This window comes from Biomphalaria glabrata, chromosome 11 (assembly GCF_947242115.1).
Source record: "Biomphalaria glabrata chromosome 11, xgBioGlab47.1, whole genome shotgun sequence".
Taxonomy (NCBI): Eukaryota; Metazoa; Mollusca; class Gastropoda; family Planorbidae; genus Biomphalaria; species Biomphalaria glabrata.
The window spans coordinates 13,685,650-13,700,000 of NC_074721.1; the positions used below are offsets into that span (position 1 = coordinate 13,685,650).

Sequence of the window (14,351 nt, forward strand, 5' to 3'; positions counted from 1 at the left end):
CTGACCTGCAACGTCACAAACTGTGGGCAATTTAGTCCAATAGCTCGTTGCAACGTCACAGCTGAGTTTGCGTAGCCACTGTAATTACTGCATTCCTCATTTATCCATGGACTGGAAAACAACCCTTATATATATTTATATAATATATATAGTATATAATGGTTTAACAAGAAACTCAATTTCATATGTATTCAAATGTTTTTATTGAATAATTAATAGTTAATATCTAACGGATGTTGTTACGGTACACATTGACATTTTTTCTTGTTCACACACTTAGCTATTTTTCCCCTACAGCTGTTAACCCATCTTCCTGCAAACCAACAATACTAACTGGGATCTCTGGTAACTTTTCAAGCCCCAACTATCCCAACAATTATACTCACAACATTTCGGTTTGCTGGATCATATATGGAACTCGCATTTCATTAAGGTAATATATTTATTTTATCACTTGAAATTAACAGCACACCTTAGCAGCTGGGCAGGCGAACGAGAAATATCCGGGTTATTAGGTCACATTGTGACATTGTGAATGAGAAGACATGAAAAGTCTTGAAAAGCTTAGAGAAATCAATATCAGCAAGCTTAATTAAAAAAAATAAATTGAAAGTTAAGAACATCAAAGTAAAAACTACCAATGATTTAAACTATATAGACTAATAATTGTACTGTACAATATAAAGGACATATAATTCAAATTTCAATATAGTGGTCTTTGTTCCAAGTGATATTTGTTCTAAGTTGATTCCAAGTTCATTATTCTGTGATAGGTAATAATCATTAGTATCTTTAATATTCTTTATTCATTCAAGAGTAATACATACTTTATGTTAGTCAAGTTAGTATTCTATTTGTACTAGTCTTTTCAATATGTTTATCCCTGGGTGGCTTGCTTTTAAAAAAAAACAAAAAAAACTGATTTTTAAAGTATTAAACTCAATAAAAAAAACAAGGTTACAACACAAACCCGAAATTTTCTCCCGAAGTGGTCTGCTCAGGCGGATAAAAAGGCAGGGTTTAATTTTTTCAGAAAGAATATTAGAAACTATGAACTACAAACTATCAACAACTACAACCCTATCTACGTCGATACAAAAGAATAGACATGTTATTGTATTCTTAGTTCGACTAACGACTTGATTCCACAGGATACGGAGGTTAATTAATGTTATTATTACTACATTATTAATATTAAATATTTATTCGATGAGCTGATAGTTATAAGGACATAGTTAAATCCTAGGTGTCATTTACAAAGACTGCATCACGAATGGAAAGATTAGAAAAATTATTAAAACAGCAACTGAACCCCATGATGGCCTGCTAACCGTGTCAAAAAACTTAAGCTCAAAGTCTATGGCCACATCACATGGTTCGCATAGACCTTCCTTCCTGGAACAGTACCAGGAAGAAGATAAGACAGACAGAGAGAGCGATGGAAATACATCAAAGAATGGACGGGCTTTTCAGTGATTAAAATGTTATCAAAGGCAAAGGACTGAGAGGAATGGAGAAAGACGGTAGACAGATCTTGTGTGGTGTCCCAACGAACCATCAGACACATTGTATTCCCCATCAAGTTCCGTTGTAATCAAGTCCCCCCCTCCTTTATAATTCTGTTAAATAAATCTTCTATACGTTTGTATATAATCTAAAGTTTGTATTGTTTCCAGTAATGAGCCTGTCCAGACAGTTTTTTTTATGTATTTTGAGTCCACCCAACTCTATTGGATACCTGCCAGATCTAATGGGTACCTGCCAGATCTAATAAGTACCTGCAGATCTAATGGGTACCTGCCAGATCTAATGGGTACCTGCCAGATCTAATGGGTACCGGACATATCTAATGGGTACCTGCCAGATCTAATGGGTACCTGCCAGATCTAATGGGTACCTGATAGATCTAATGGGTATCTGATAGCTCTAATGGGTATGTGACATACGTTAGTTAACATAAAGGCGTTCGGTCGTAGTGCTGACCACATGACAACGATGTTAAACGTTGGCCATAGAAAAAGATGATCAATCAATTATCTGCCCTATAGATCGCAAGGTTTGAAAGGGTACTTTATTCTGTCAATGTTATACAATTGTCATTGTTATGGTTTTATCATGGCAATTTAATGACAATGTTATGTTATAACAAAACAACTTTATGGCAATGCTATGTTGCAACAACTTTATTGCAATGTTATGTTAAAACTACTACATAGCAATGTTTTTATAACAACTTTATGACAATGCTATGTTATAACAATTTTATGGCAATGTTATGTTATAACAACTTTATGGCAGTGTTATGTTATAACAACTATATAGCAATGTTATTATAACAACTTTATCAATCTTATGTTATAACAACTTTATGGCAATGTTATTATAACAACTTTATGGCAATCAGGGGCGTAGCTAGGAATTTCCCATCGTTTGGGCGCCCGGGTGGGGGGTTGACCTATTTGGGGGCCCCAGCATTTTGCGTAATATTTATTTTTTTATGTAAAAAAAAAAAACACGCATTGGGCCCCCCCTGAGAAAGGGGCCCGAGAGGATTTTGAAATTCTCCCCCCTCCTCCCCCCACCCTAGCTACGCCACTGATGGCAATCTTATGTTTATATAACTTTAAGGCAATGTTATTATAATAACTTTATGGCAATGTTTTTATAACAATTTTATGGCATTGTCATGTTATAAAAGCTTAATAGCAATGCTACGACAACATTATATTAATATTGTGGCAATGTTATGGAGTTGTTATTTTAGACTTTAGACCATGTAATGCCAGAGAAATGTGATTTATTCCTCTTGATGTAGCTGTACACAAGATATAGATCTACTTAAAAAGTTTTCTTAATACACATGAATATTTACCGAACAGATTTCAAGACTTTGACTTAGAAAGTTCAACCAACTGTGCATCAGATTCAGTTGAAATATTTGATGGTCCTACTGCACAGACTCAGTCCATTGGAACATATTGTGGCACGGGACTCCCGTCAGTAAGAACTTCAAAGAGCGGACAACTCTACATCGTCTTTAAATCTAACAGTTTTGTTGAGGGTAGAGGCTTCCAAGCATATTTTCAGAAAAATGGTAACAGGAACATATATCTCAATCTCCTTTTTTTTTTAAACTGGAGGACAATTAATTTTTTTTAAAAGTTAAAATAGCTAACTAATTTCACAAGAAATAACTAGAGATAACGCGATGTAGTTTTTCAAAAATAAATACCTCCGACATAGACATAATATAAACATATTACAATAGTCTCCACAGAGTATAAAATATTCATATTCTTTAACTTCACTTATTCGAAATGGGGAGAGGGGTGATAAAACGCAAAACTGTTGCATAAGACAAAAATTTTAGATCAACGAATACTGTTTGATTGAATGTCTCAAACATATTTCAATGTATGAGCCAGTTAGATGATCATGTCGTCTTTAGGTCTGTCTATATTGACAACTAGTAGTATTGAAATGATTTCCACCTAAATAACCGTTTTAACAGACATTAACATTGATTATTTCTATTCATGATGAATAAAAAATCTCGTGAATATAAATTGATTTCCAAATGACGTTTCCCAATATTTAAGAACTTCTAAATGACGTTTTGCCAATATTTAAGAACTTTGATAACACATGTATATCAACCCTTTTCCATATTTCTAGCCTCGTGTGGTGGACAACTAACTGATTCAAGCGGAACAATAACAAGTCTGGGCTACCCTAATGGATATAGCGAAGACTTGACCTGTGCCTGGAGCTTAGAGGGAACGACCAATGGAAACATAACATTAAGGTCATTGTTGTAGATACGCATGAACTCAATTTCAAAACAAGATTACAAAGAGAGTTTGTGTTACACAAACTCAGAGGCGGCCCCCGTCGAAGTCGGATCCCTGTCGGATCTGCATATTCGCAAATAATATTCAAGAGGTGATTTAATTTTGATGTAAAATGTTTTACACGTTTCGGATGTTCCTTCAGAGTTGAAGATAATTACTTCCTAGTCCAAACCTCCCGCAGGACGACGGGGGATGGGAGCGGACAGGGTTTGAACCCTGGGCCATCCATAAATCTGAACGACAGTCCAGCGCGCAAACCGCACGACCAGGCAGCCATCCGATGGTCAAAAGTAATAATGTTTCAAAGATTCATTTGCCGTAAATTTAAATTTAAATTTAATAAAAAAATAGTAGATTAGTTTTAGTATATTAAAACATTACAATATTGATCAAAACGTTTGGAAATGAAAATTTTTTTTTACACTTTAAGTTTAGAAATTGAAATTCTACATCTTAATCTAGTCTATTTTAGTCTAAACTAGATCTAGAAATTCTAGATCTAGACTCTAAAATAATTTTAATTAGAATATAAATCCAGATCTAGATATACTGTAATAAAAATCTAGATCTAGTTTAAAAAATCTAGATTAGATCTAAATCAAGATATCATTCCTTTTTTAAACTCGAGTCACATAACGAGGCTTAATAAACATTACTATACCGAGTTCTTTTTTCATTTCATTTGAAGAATTAATTCCATATAACGTCAAAGGGAAAAAAAAAACACTACGTCACACGGCCTAGCTAGACTAAAAATCGCCTTCATCATTACGAGCCATTTATCCGAGTGTTTATTGACTTTGGTGCACCGAGTGCGTTCTTTTAGCATTTCATTTAAAGAATTCATTCCATATGACGTCAAAGGAAAAAAAAACACTACGTCACACGGAATAGCTAGAATAAAAATCGCCTTCATCATTACGAGCCTTTTATCGAGTGTTCATAGACATTGGTGCACCGAGTGCGTTCTTTTAGCATTTCATTTAAAGAATTCATTCCATATGACGTCAAAGGAAAAAAAAACACTACGTCACAAGGCCTAGCTAGACTAAAAATCACCTTTATCAACACGAGCCATTTCTCGAGTGTTCATAGACATTGGTGCACCGAGTGCGTTCTTTTAGCATTTCATTTAAAGAATTCATTCCATGTGACGTCAAAGGAAAAAAAAAACACTACGTCACACGGCTTAGTTAGACTAAAATATGTTTTCATTAATACAAGCAATTTTTTCGAGGGTTAATAGACATTGGTGCACCGAGTGCGTTCTTTTAACATTACATTTAAAGAGTCCATTCATATGACGTCAAAGAAAAAAAATTCCATTACCTCACAATAGGCTAGTACCGGTACCATAAAAAAAAAATGTCTTTATTTACACGAGATATTTAACGAGGGTTCATAGACATTGGTGCACTGAGTTCTTATAGATATTATTTAAAAAGGATCAAAGCCACATTGTTTTTGCGTTTTGTCTGTCAGTCGGTCTGTCCGTTATCTTGATATAAAAAAAACAACTAAAAGTTATTAAAAATTGATTAACCTTTATTTTACGTTTCAAAACATCGCAATAATTTTTAGGTATGAACACAATTGAAAAGTTTATATAATAGATTGTTCCGGATGTTTGTATAAATAGTAAAAGAAAAAGAGAATTTCAGATAAATGTAATACCGTTAATTAAATTTTTTGGATGGTCTCGTATAAAAATTAGATGTACTACAGCCACGTGGAGAGATTTTCATACCTTACTTTGGTGTTTGGATTCTGTTTTCCTTAAAAATCGGAACATAATATTAACGATAATTAGATTTTTTAATGTTTTAGGTAGAAAGTTAAATGTACTGTAAGAGAGTAGTGAGTTAAAATATTTTTCATAAAAATCCGTAAAAACATTATTTCGTAAATGAGAAGATTATTTGTTTATTAATTAGAAGAGGGAGTTCAAACAATTATTTGGCGTTAGTAGATTTTTAAATAAATTCGGAAATTTCTGGCGACGATTTGTAAGAAACAAAATCCGGAACTTTCTTTATCGATTACAAAACTTCTATGTTATGTTTTACAAGAAAATTAAATGTCTAAAAAGTAATTTTCAGTAATCAATTCTAGTAAATTACTTTTTTTTAAAAGCCTTATGCTATTTCAAACAATCATTAGGCATAATTCATGTTTTATAAAACAATATCCGGAACATTTTTACACTTAATGAAATATAAGTCAGTATAGAGATTATGATTTAGCATTAATATGCTATTTACATAAAAAACGGAACAACATATTATTGATAATGTGTTTTTGCAACGTTTAAGCATGGAAATTGAATGTAATATAAGTTAGAAGAGCAAACAAACATTTGTTGGCGTTGATTAGTTTTGCACAAAAAAATCCGGAACAATCAATTTTAGATACTTAAAACTATTGAGATGTTATGGGAGGAACATTAAAGGGTAAATCAGATTTTCAATAGCTTTTAGAGTTCTAGTTTTTTAAATCTAATCGTGACGGACAGACCGACCAACAGACAAAACGCACAAAAATAAGCTTCTTTTATTCGGATGGGGGCACTAAACAAAAAATAAATAAAATCTGATTTTTAAAAAAAGTTTAAGGAATTGGTTTAGCACCTGATCATGTTGCGACGTTACGCTACTGCACGAAAATCGCTGCATAAAAAGTCCATTTAAAAAAATGTGCGTGATATTTACATACAAAGTGCATTATTAGCCTTTATAAACAAACAGAAATGTTTTCTTTTAATTTTAGCAGCTAGTTGACCAGAAAAAACGTCTTTAACTATTATTTGTATTTGTTGTAAACATTTCCTGTACATTTTAAAAATATATTTGACTTAGTGATACTGAAAATACACAAAAATTGTCCATCTTTGTTAGCATATTGTAACATTGCCTCCCTTACATTTACGTAATTGTTTTAGAATTGGTGTGTTTTTATGAAAAAATCGCTTGCATAATTAATTTTATAAATTAAACGGTTTGCTTTTAGAAAACCAAAAGTAGCCGTTGCACCTAAACTTTTCAAGCCGGATTTAATGATGAAATAATATTTTTCATATCTCTTCTAGTTTTCGAGATCTGAGTGTGACAGACGGACAGACGGACAGACGGACAGACGGACAGACGGACATTTTGCACAAACCTAATAGCGGCTTTTTCCCCTTACGGGGGCCGCTAAAAAGCTAAATATTAAAAATCCTTTTGTTTCAAAAAACAAAGCTAACCTAAAGGGGAAAATCTCCTAAAACCTACATGTACCAGTTATTTTAATATCAAACACAATAATCAAAGTGCTCATATTTAATTGACGAACTGAGTATATTTGTTTATTGATTCATGTTTTGTTAGGTAATTGTTTTAAGCACCAGCTCGATCGAATAATGCCTGAGGGAAATATAGCGTTAACAAGTATTTAAAGGAACTAAGCCAAACAAATTTAGCCACATCTGTGAATACTAAAATATTAGTTTTCCTTATTGTTATTAAATATAATAATGAATTACCAGTTACAGTTTAGATGAGGCGTTGCCTTGCCAACAACATATTCCGTATGTTAGCAGATTTTGCATAGTCGCGCCGTAAAATGTCTCAAGGATCTTATTGTTTAGTTTAAAGCTATTGAGTTTGTATAGAAAAAAGAGACGCTGGGCTGTTTTCTTTGTCAGAGTTCCAAGGTGGTCTTCCCATGAAAGCTTGTTGTTGATGATAACGCCTAGATATTTATATGCCTTTACTTGTTCTATAGATGTAGTGTTTATTTGCAGTTCACGTATAGTTTGTTTTTTCTTTCTAAAATCTATTATAAGTTCTTTAGTTTTTGTTAGATTCAGTTCTAGAAAGTTGTCGGTGCACCAGTTTGTAAACTCTTCTATCGAGCTTCGATACTGAGTTTCGTCTCCTGAAATAAGACCGACTATGGCAGTATCATCAGCGAATTTAATGAGTTTAACTGAGTCATAGATGCTTCTTATGTCATTAGTGTAAAGAGTGTATAGTACAGGAGAAAGTACACAACCTTGTGGAGCACCCGTACATAGTACTCGAGTTGACGATTTGGTGTTGTTGACTTTAACATACTGGGGCCGTTGGGTTAAAAAGTTTAGAACCCATGCTTGTAAGTGAGGGCTTACATTTAAGTCGTTTTCATGTCGTTTTGTACCTTTACGTCCATGTGGCCCGCGACACGACTGTCGGAAATTAAAATGGCCCGCAGGTATTATAAGGCTGAGCATCACTGTAATGTAAATTCAATGTAAATTAAACTGTTCTATGTCTGTCAGATTGACGGATCTGTCTCTTGAGATCACGGACAACTGTTTGTATGACTTCCTGGACGTCTACGATGGTACCTGCATCTGTTCACCCAGAATCCTCCACCTGTGTAACAACACATCCAATGTAACAGTAACAACACAAGGCAACATGTACATACTGTTTAAGTCTGACGAGTCTGTCGCCAGTAGAGGATTCTCAGCTACTTATGAAATAACTGAAACAACAAATGGTATCACATTTAACATGTTACTATTCTTGGTTAATTAATGTGACATTTGGGTGTCATATCAATTATAAATAGACACAATGGTCCGTCATTTCACATTTACCAATCAGCCTCGGTGACCCCCCCCCCCCCTTTCTCTCTCTGTCTGTCTGTGTGTGTATGTGTGTGTGTGTGTCTGTTTCTCTCTCTCTTTCTCTCTGAGACTATCTGTCTGTCTGTCTCTCTCTCTCTCTCTCTCTGTCTATGTGTGTGTGTCTGTCTCACACACTCTGTCTCTGTCTCTCTCTGTGTCTGTCTCACACTCTCTCTCTCTGTCTGTCTCTCTCTCTCTGTCAGTGGCACAGTTTGTCTCTCTCTCTCTGTGTTTGTCTTATCACTCCTACCACCAATTAATGGTGGCCATGTTTCTTCTTCTAAGTTATGTGTAACTCTGTCAGTGTTTCAAACAAAGTGTAAACATTTTTGTGACTCTCCGACAGATTTTCTACCATAATGTAGTTATCGATTGTCTACCGAAGTATTGACATTCCGACCAATACTATTGAAAATATAAAAATGTGATTAAGTCCTTCAAAGACTGAAGGCGTATAGAAAGAATAAAATACGTTTTTTTAATAATAAATTTTCATTGTTTTTTACTTACACTATGGTTAGATCTCGAGTCTTACTTTCAGAACGAATGAATATTCAATCTTTCTTTGATATCAAACTAGTGTCCACGTTTAAAAATGTGTTGGCATTTTAATTAATTTCCTGCCGTAATAGATTAAATGTTACGCTGTCTCCAAGTGCCAACTATCTATTAAATATTTTGGCTATTCAAACGTATGTTTTTTTCATTTCTCATCCGTCCTCCTACATAATTACTATTAATTACTAACAAATATTTGAATTCAATGAAATTATCGCACTTATTCTATTCACTGCACAGACTGTCCAGAATGGACTTATGGTTTAGGCTGCTCTCTCTGTTCCTGTATACGAGACGCGTCTGCTTCTTGCGACGCCCAAACTGGTCAGTGCACGTGTCTTAGTGGCTGGACCGGAAGTGACTGCTCCCAGAGAGTTGATTCCTGCCTGCCCAATCCATGTCCTTTCAACACGACCTGCATAACAAAGGGTGACAACTACACGTGTATATCAGATGTCAACACGGGTAATTCTTATAGCTTTATATATATATATATATATATATATATATATATATATATATATATGTATATATATATATATATATATATATATATATATAGAGAGAGAGAGAGAGAGAGAGAGAGAGAGAGAGAGAGAAGAAACAGATAGATAGATAGATAGATAGATAGAGATAGGGAGAGATAGAGAGAGAGATAGATAGAGAGAGAGAGAGGGAGAGAGAGACAGATAGATAGATAGAGATAGGGAGAGAGAGAGAGGGATATATATATATCATTTTATGATAAATACGATTATTGCTTAATATTTATTTTATTCTGTTACTATATACTAGACTGTAATGTGACCATCACTGCTTCCAATAGTACTATTGCAAGTCGTGATTATCCAAGAGGCCATCTTTATGATAAGTGGACATCTTGCACATGGACAATCAATGGCCCGGCCAATACAATCATTTCTATTGAGTAAGGCGAAAGCTTGAATTAAGGCATTATCTTTTCTTGAAGTAGAATGTTGTCTTTAAGTCTGCAGAAGTTAGGTGCCCTATTTCCAGAGCTTCGTTGTATTAAACGATGTACGACTCTTTTCAAGTGACACATTGAAAGACATTCTGACCCTCACCCTTGTGGGGGACGTTTTGGTAATGACAAGCCTGAAGGTGATCAGCGCCAGATGCTTGGCGCCAGCGACCAGTGCTCGGTGCTGGTCTTGTCTTCATTTGTTTGACCTTACCTGTGTCAAGTGGAGATGTGTCACCCAAATCACCCCTACCCAATTTCTCAAAATATATCTTTTAAAAGAATGTTAGCTTGTTCGGATATTAAACTGATGTCAATACTTTTTTAAATATAAAAAATGCACTTGAAGGTGTTAGAATTCATACTATACCTACACTATTATAGTAAAGGGACATTAACATTGTTATAAAAGCTACGTGCTTAATAAGATATCGTCACATTATATCTCGCGCCATAACGTCTCATGCGTCAAAATGGCTGCGCCAAAACGTTACGTATTGCACTCCCATTACATTCGGTTCTGTTAACTTCGTTTGTTTAATTCTGTCATTAAAAACTGGACCGACTAAATCACATTACTAATTAGCTGCTAATTAATACAGTAATCAATCAACTGTTTATATACAAAAGGGGTAATAAATCTAGCAGTATTGAGAGATATGGTAGTAAATGTGCAATTCTTGTGTAATATTAGCTTGGCTTTGCTTACATGAACTTCAGACTTTGCATAAATTAAAATAGAACCCAAATAGTTTGCAACGTTTAACAAATGACGTCATAACGGAATATTTTTCCTATTTCCAATAGAGAGTGGTACATTTAGCACAAAATAAACGAAAAGATTTAATACCGGGAAAGAAAAAGGCAAGCAATTTATTGAATTTAGTTCAAGCAATTTAATTGTGTAGCAAAGTCAACAAATTCTCGCCATTGATAGCAATGTGCATGCATGAGAATATCAAACGCACTGAATACACGCACGTGTCAAGTAAAACATTTAGATCTAGAGTAGCTTTGTTAGTTTTACATAACACATTAAATCTTCACAAGACTAGACCAATAGGAGCAGGATGACGAGGTCCAATCAAATCTAGTGTCAGTGGTAACTTAATAAGGTGCAATATGCCGTTTGCGTCCTATTCGCTTCTTAATGTGACCCTACCGTATACTTGATACATACATCTGCAACCCAAAGCTGCCAGAAGATAAGCTATGGCCTAATAATTAAAGATATAAATTTTGTTCAAATTTCTAATACATTTATATCTAAATCTAGATCTACATCTGACCTCTATTTAGTCTTATTTAGATTGTTGTCAAGAGTAGAATGAGGATATGCCAAAACTGCGCGTTGTAAAAGTAGTTTACGTCTTTTTTTTAAACCTACAATTAAAACAAAGTTCGTATCAAAATTCTTTAAAAAAAAAAAAACAATGTTTGAATCAGTATTTCAATGAGTTAGTTAATAAATGGACAATGTATTCTTCTTCTTCTTATATATTACAGACGTTACTTTAAAAAAGATTATTATTACGTCCTTAGCATTTCTTATGTCAATCTAGTCATGCATGTTAATCAATGACTTAAACTCTGCTAAGTCGTTGATTTTCCTTGCTTATTTTTGCAACCCATTCCATTATCTAATAGGACTATGGAAGAAGAAGCCATTGTTCAATTTGTTCTATTTTTAAATGACTCATTGATACTTTTTCCTTTGTGACCTTAGATGCAATTTCCATGTGCAAAGCGAATCTGAGTGAAGCTTGTGTTATTAATGAAGAATTATTGGACTTAAAAAAAAACTTACCTTCCATGAATTTTTTGCTTTAAAAGTTGTGTATTTTGTGTATTGTGTATTTTTATAAAAAAATGCGTGTATAGTTGATTTTAAAAATTAAATTTTTAGTTTTCAAAAAAAGAAAAAAAGGATCATGATGTCGGATTTTCAATATCTTTTTAGTTTACGAGATCTAAACGGGACGAACGGACGGACGGACAGACCACACATAACTATTAACGGCTATTCCACTTTCGGGGCCGCTACATATGTTGTTTTTTTAATCTTTTCAGCTTTCTGGACTTTAATCTCACTACCAATTACCGATGTCACTATGAATCTCTTCAAGTGTTTGACGTAGCACCAACCTCTACACGTCTTCTAGGCCAGTACTGTGATACCAAAGTGCCTAGCTTTTTATTGTCTAATTCTAACTCTATCAAAGTGACATTCACAACTTCCAGCTCTTTCGTTAGCAAAGGTTTCCTTGCTTCGATCACAGCGACAAGTAAGTGTTGCTTTTCACAAAGCTTCTATAAACTCTGTTAGAATTCTTAACACTTTTTTCTTCCACTTTGCACAATTGTATATTGCCACAACACATAAAATAACAGTTTCAACCATTAGTTAATTTAATACTGGTAATTAATTAACTGTTTATATAGAAAAAGGGTAATAACTCTAGCAGTATTGAGAGATATGGTAGTAAATGTGCAATTCTTGTGTAATATTAGCTTTGATATCAAAAGGTATTTACTTGAATTTCAGACTTAGATACATTAAAACATAACCCAAATAATGTGCAACCCTCTAGTTACTGCAACTTCAAACTTTTAAATCAGTGGCGCAGCTAGGGATTTGGGGCCCCGGGGACCTGACCTCGACATCATGACGTGAGATAACGGCGTAATATTTAACGTAAAAACACATTTCGGACACTCGTTTAAGAGCACCCAGGGGAATTTTAAAATTTGGAGCCACTGGATAGAATCATTTGGAGAGGAAGGGTCCAGGATTGCAGAAGGCATACACACCATAAGTAGAAAGATGGGGGAAAGCGCAACAGCCCCTGTTGATTTCAGATGCCCAACCTATCTTATCTTATCTTATATAATACAGACGTTACTTCAAAAAAGAAGATTATTACGTCCTACGCGTCATGCATTTAGTCATGCATATTAACCAATGACTTAAATTCAGCCAAGTCACTGGTTTTCCTGGCTAGCTCAGGCAACCCATTCCATGCTATGATCGCTGTGTATCAAGGATATGCCTCTAGTTATGTGGAAAGTTATAGAGGGAAAGGATAGTCCTTCGAGACGTAAAATGCCACAGAGATGATAGAATTAGATTAACTAGTGGCCACATGACGCCCTCTTTAACCGTTGGCCACAGAAACATTACATTTACATTAAAAGCCCCATAGATCTCATACTTTTATAATTTTTATAGTTGTTGTTAATGTGGTATAAAATGTATTTTCTGGTTGTGCAAATTTGTTCAATACTGCAAAATTCTGACTCAGTTCGGTTAAGGTAAGGACAGTCGTAGGTACGGCTCATTACAATAAGTTTTAAAGTTTAATCATGAGGTTCCAATTCGGTTTATATGGCTCGGGTTCAGTTCGGTTCGTTTCCCATCTCTAATCCATGGAACCAGTACGCTTACTGTGTGGCCCGTGTTAATAATTCTTATCAATAGTTCTTATCAATAGAGACGCAAAACACATGTGTAATACATGCATTTTTTTTATTTTCATAATGTTTTTAAACATGTCTGTTTTTTTTCTAAATTCGTTTAGGTGTCCCGAGGTTCCGCTGTAATTATCGAATCAAACAACTAAACATGTAGATCAATACATATAAACTTTTAATCAACTTCTCGGAAAATCACACACTGCACTCTCTACTTTTGACATCTAACTCACTTCAGTGATTCGCTTCTTTGTAAAAATAGATTAAACATGCATACACATATTCACCCGTGACACCTAAGATTGCATTAGCCTACAAATTCTTGTCGTTCCTTTTTTTTATTCTATTTATAATTATAAATGCTTTTGTATTGTTAGTCTAGATCTGTTATAAATTTAATGACATAATCCAAACTAAATGATACAAGTACGCTTAACATATTTTTTTTTAAATGATGTTTTTCTTGTTTCTTTTAATGTACAGCTTGTTCCAATTTTACTTATGGTACCGGATGTTCCCAAACTTGCAACTGTAACCAGTCCAACACTGACGACTGTGACAGAACTAGTGGCGTCTGTTTCTGTAAGTCTGGATGGACAGGCTCAAGATGTGCCGACGATATAAACGAGTGTGTGGCTAAAAACACAGTGTCCATTTGTCCACCTAACTCTGAATGCGTGAACACAGCAGGCAGTTACACCTGTCCATGTCGACCTGGTTATACTCGCAATACTTTAGGTCAATGTCAAGGTTAGCAATATGTGTGTTTTCTAAATTTGTATTTTTGCTATTCTGATTTTCTAAAAAAAAAATTAATATACTTGCCAAATATTACCTG

At 34.4% G+C, this 14,351-nt stretch overlaps 1 protein-coding gene across 1 annotated transcript in view; it reads left to right on the forward strand.

Annotated features, from left to right (window-relative positions):
* The window catches only part of LOC106054907 (uncharacterized), an 80,797-nt gene that overhangs the window by 11,858 nt on the left and 54,588 nt on the right, over positions 1 to 14,351 (forward strand). The window contains exons 7-14 of the mRNA XM_056004319.1: positions 298 to 433; positions 2,880 to 3,094; positions 3,676 to 3,805; positions 8,149 to 8,372; positions 9,301 to 9,525; positions 9,856 to 9,988; positions 12,113 to 12,327; positions 13,997 to 14,263. Coding sequence (XP_055860294.1) covers positions 298 to 433; positions 2,880 to 3,094; positions 3,676 to 3,805; positions 8,149 to 8,372; positions 9,301 to 9,525; positions 9,856 to 9,988; positions 12,113 to 12,327; positions 13,997 to 14,263 — 1,545 coding nt within the window. The remainder of the gene's footprint in view (positions 1 to 297; positions 434 to 2,879; positions 3,095 to 3,675; positions 3,806 to 8,148; positions 8,373 to 9,300; positions 9,526 to 9,855; positions 9,989 to 12,112; positions 12,328 to 13,996; positions 14,264 to 14,351) is intronic.